At 44.7% G+C, this 3,672-nt stretch overlaps 1 protein-coding gene across 3 annotated transcripts in view; it reads right to left on the reverse strand.

The window, feature by feature from the left end:
• EXOC6 (exocyst complex component 6) overlaps positions 1 to 1,442 on the reverse strand; it is a 195,597-nt gene extending 194,155 nt beyond the window's left edge. For all 3 annotated transcript variants that reach the window (XM_004701070.2, XM_045291179.1, XM_045291181.1), the window contains exon 1: positions 1,251 to 1,442. In XM_004701070.2, coding sequence (XP_004701127.2) covers positions 1,251 to 1,372 — 122 coding nt within the window. In that variant the 5' untranslated portion in view covers positions 1,373 to 1,442. The remainder of the gene's footprint in view (positions 1 to 1,250) is intronic.
• Positions 1,443 to 3,672: the final 2,230 nt, after the last annotated feature.

A 3,672-nucleotide genomic window follows, 5' to 3' on the forward strand; every position in this document is an offset into this window, starting at 1 on the left:
AAAAGGAGCCCTGGTGGCAAAGTGGGTTACAAGGTGCACTGCTAACCACAAGGCCAGCAGTTTGAAACCACAGCCAGTCCTGGGAAGAAAGATGAGACTTTCTATTCCCATAAAAAGCTACGGTCTTGGAAACCCACCAGGACAGCTCTACTGTGCTCTTTCGGGTCACGGTAATCAGAATCGACTTGATGGCAACGAGCTTTGAGTTAATGATTGCCTCTGATTAAAAATACCTGCCATCCCTCACGGGCTGCTCATGATACCCAGATAAGTTGAAGGCACATGAACTATTGATATTGCCATAGTTGCTTTGCAACATCTTTATCAAGGCCTCCGACAGTCAGCCAATAAATCTCAAAAGCCCCAAAGTTGCTTACACTAGGCGCTGTGAAGAGATTCAAATATTTGTCGAATGCAAAATCAAGCTAAAATACTTAGGAGACATTTATCCTGATGCAATCTATAGTGAATTTCTAAGCACTCTGGTGCCTTTCTAAGAATAAGGAGATGACAACCCACACACACGCAAACCCTTTCACTTGATCTACAAATATTAGTCAACAAATATTTACTGAACGTCACTGTCACATTCAGCGATTGCCACCATCTTCCCACAGTGATAGGTGTCAGATACAGGCAGCACACCAGAGAGAATTAAATTTTAAAAGCCGACCTTTTAACACAAAGATACATGAGCTTTCATTTTAACCGCGCAAAGAAATAATACCCATATTACCAAAGAAGCTATTTTTAGAGATTGTGTAGTCATAAAAATATACATATCAGAGAAGTCATCACAGACACTAAGACAAGGGCAGCGATGCAAATAAATATTCTCTCTCTCTCACTCCATTTCATGTTCACCCAAATATAAATTGGTTTCATTGAGGTGTCTAATTGTTCTGGAAGTTTTCCACTAAGTGGTATTTTAGGTCAAACCATCAAAATCTCATATCAACGGGGCAGAAAATCAATTTGGAGACGACACAAGACCCTCTTGGATCACTGGGATCTCAGCTGTATTTTTCAGCCTTGTGCTGATGCATGAAGGAAACAAGCAGACTGTGCACGAAGCGGGGGCTATTCAGTTATTGTACCTCCTCTAGGGAGAAGAAAACTTTGGGATGGGGTGTACCAACTACTTCCCAAAGACTCGTTTGGATTCTGCCACAGAGAACAGCATAAAGAGACAGGAAACGGAATGCCTTCTTGCCCCCAAGAATAAACAATAAAACATAAATGAGGCCTACCTTAAAGTCGCTTCGATGGGCAGCTCGAAAGACTGAATCTCAGCCAGGACATTCTCATAGGTCTGATCCCGGTCTTCTTCCAACATTCGTCCACAGCCCCCCGCCGCCCCTGCAGCAGCCATCGGCTTTTCCGCCACAAAAGGGTATTTCAGAAGACAATTGCTGTTTTTCTTAGAATTGCTATCAGGATGTTCTGTTCACCCACAGGAGCAGCGAAAACTGAGCTCACGGTCTGTCTGTGTGCTCTCAATGTCCTTGCTACCAAGAATGTGGTGCAGCTGTTGCCATCCTGTGTCCACTTGTAACGTTTTACTTATCCTTAACCTTGACACAGTTCAGAGGGTTCCCTTCTAATGCCTGCTGTATTGATGGCCTTGCTTCTCAACAAAGACAGATGCAAAAAAGGCAGGACGGACTAGACTCATTACACAATAAACAACTAATTCAATATAATATATTTTTTAGGGCATGATTCACTACTTTTTGCAAGAAATCATGTAGCGACCTAGGAGATGTTCCCTGTCCCTCTGCCGTGAGCCCCTTTCCTTCCCCACACTTGTCACTGCTGCGTCGACTGTCTGCAGGGTCTCTTCCTTCTAATCCCTGTTCAAATACAAATGGTCCTAGGAGCTGTTGGGGCTGAGTTCTTAGCTGTCTTTTATGTCTCGTGTGAGGTGGTGTTGTGGTTATGCATTGGGCTGCGATCCACAAGGTCAGCAGTTTGAAACTACCAGCCTCTTCATGGAAGAAAGACCGGGCTTTCAACTCTCATAAAGAGTTATAGTCTGAGAAACTCAGAGGGGCAGTTCGACCCTGTCCTGGTGCCATGAGTCGGCATCACCTCGATGGTAGTGAGTGCATGAGAGAGCATGCCTCGTAAGAATGGGCTGATCAGCTCTAATCTGCAAAGTAGGTTTTGATGGGGAGAAAGGAGGGGTATGAAAATGCCAGGAGGTAAGCGGACTGGTTACCACTGAGAGGAAGACAGAGCATAGGCACTAAATGTCCCAAATAATAAGAGAAAATGTGGCCCATAGTGATCCCCAAGGAGGCTTAAAAAATTAAATGGGCACGGTATTTCCCTGAGTTTAACCTCATAATCTCTTGCTAAAAAGTGGCTATTCTAAAAAAAGAGAAAAAAGTGGCTATTTAAAGGGATAGGTAGTGATATGTTAAAATGGGAAGCTATTTTTTAAACCTGTTTATCGGTTTTTCAACTGCTACTCTGAGGAACCCCGAAGTTCTGTCTCCCAAAGTTGGACCAAGCTGTAACCACACACCATGACGTCTATTTTCATGCCTTCCTGCCTCCTTGCCAATACCTCACTGTGGGCAGAGGACTCTACCCGGAACCATGGTTTGGGCCAATGACAGTGGAGCTGAAGCGGCAGTTACAGAGCTAGGCTGCTTCTCAGGCCTCGTGACTTCTATTGGTCCTCTTGTATCGCTGACATCAGCGGAGAGCAACAAGCCCTGGCTAACTTGCTGGTCTGAGGAGGATGACAGATATGTGCAGCAGGCTCCTCCCAGGGACTGCAGACCTGCTGGGAGAGGCACAGCCCCATCCGGCTGCCACAACCAGAAATCATAGTTCCCACCCATGCCCAGCTGACCCACAGACACCGAGCAATGGTAAATGGTTGCTGCCAAAGTCAATACTGTCACTAAGAATGGCTCAAGAGAAAAGGATTCTTGTTCTAAATCCCTTGAGATTCTCTTTAAAACTTGAGCCCAAACTATCCCGAAACCACCTTTTATTGAAGCGACACAGCAACAAACAAAACAATATTACCCAGCGATCTCTATTAAAAAACAATCGCTTGAGACCAAAAGGCCAACAATTACTCTAAAGCAGTGGGTCTCAACCTTCCTCATGCCGCGACCCTTTCATCCAGTTCATGTTGTGGTGACCCCCCAGCCATAAAGTTATTTTCGTTGCTACTTCATCACTGTCATTTTGCTACTGTTATGAATCGGGCGACCCCTGTGAAAGGGTCGTTCGACCCTCAAAGGGCTCTCACCCTGCAAGATGAGCTAGGGCAGCTAGAACACCGGAAGGACTCACAGAAGGCAAAGTAAGTGAATCTGAACTCATTGCGAGGAGGGCAGCCTGCTCACTGAACAAATTGCACAGGAATTCTCAAATGGGGGGTGGGGGGGTCTACCCCACTCTGGATACGTAAACACAAATTATTTAAAAAATAAGAAGTGATTGCTGTTTTCAACCACTGCCAAGCCTTTGGATGAAACAATTTTTTCTTTCTTTTTTTTGAAACATTTTTTTCTTCAACCTCAGCAATAACCCAAACTCTTCCTCCAAGGCAGATTAAAATAGCGTTAGGCATATTTCTTCAACCTCACCAATAACCCAAAATCTTCCTCCAGGGCAGATGGAAAATAGTATTAGGCATACTGCTGTGAC

Source organism: Echinops telfairi, unplaced genomic scaffold (assembly GCF_000313985.2).
Source record: "Echinops telfairi isolate 266 unplaced genomic scaffold, ASM31398v2 ScPeMD7_70;HRSCAF=299, whole genome shotgun sequence".
Classification (NCBI taxonomy): Eukaryota; Metazoa; Chordata; class Mammalia; order Afrosoricida; family Tenrecidae; genus Echinops; species Echinops telfairi.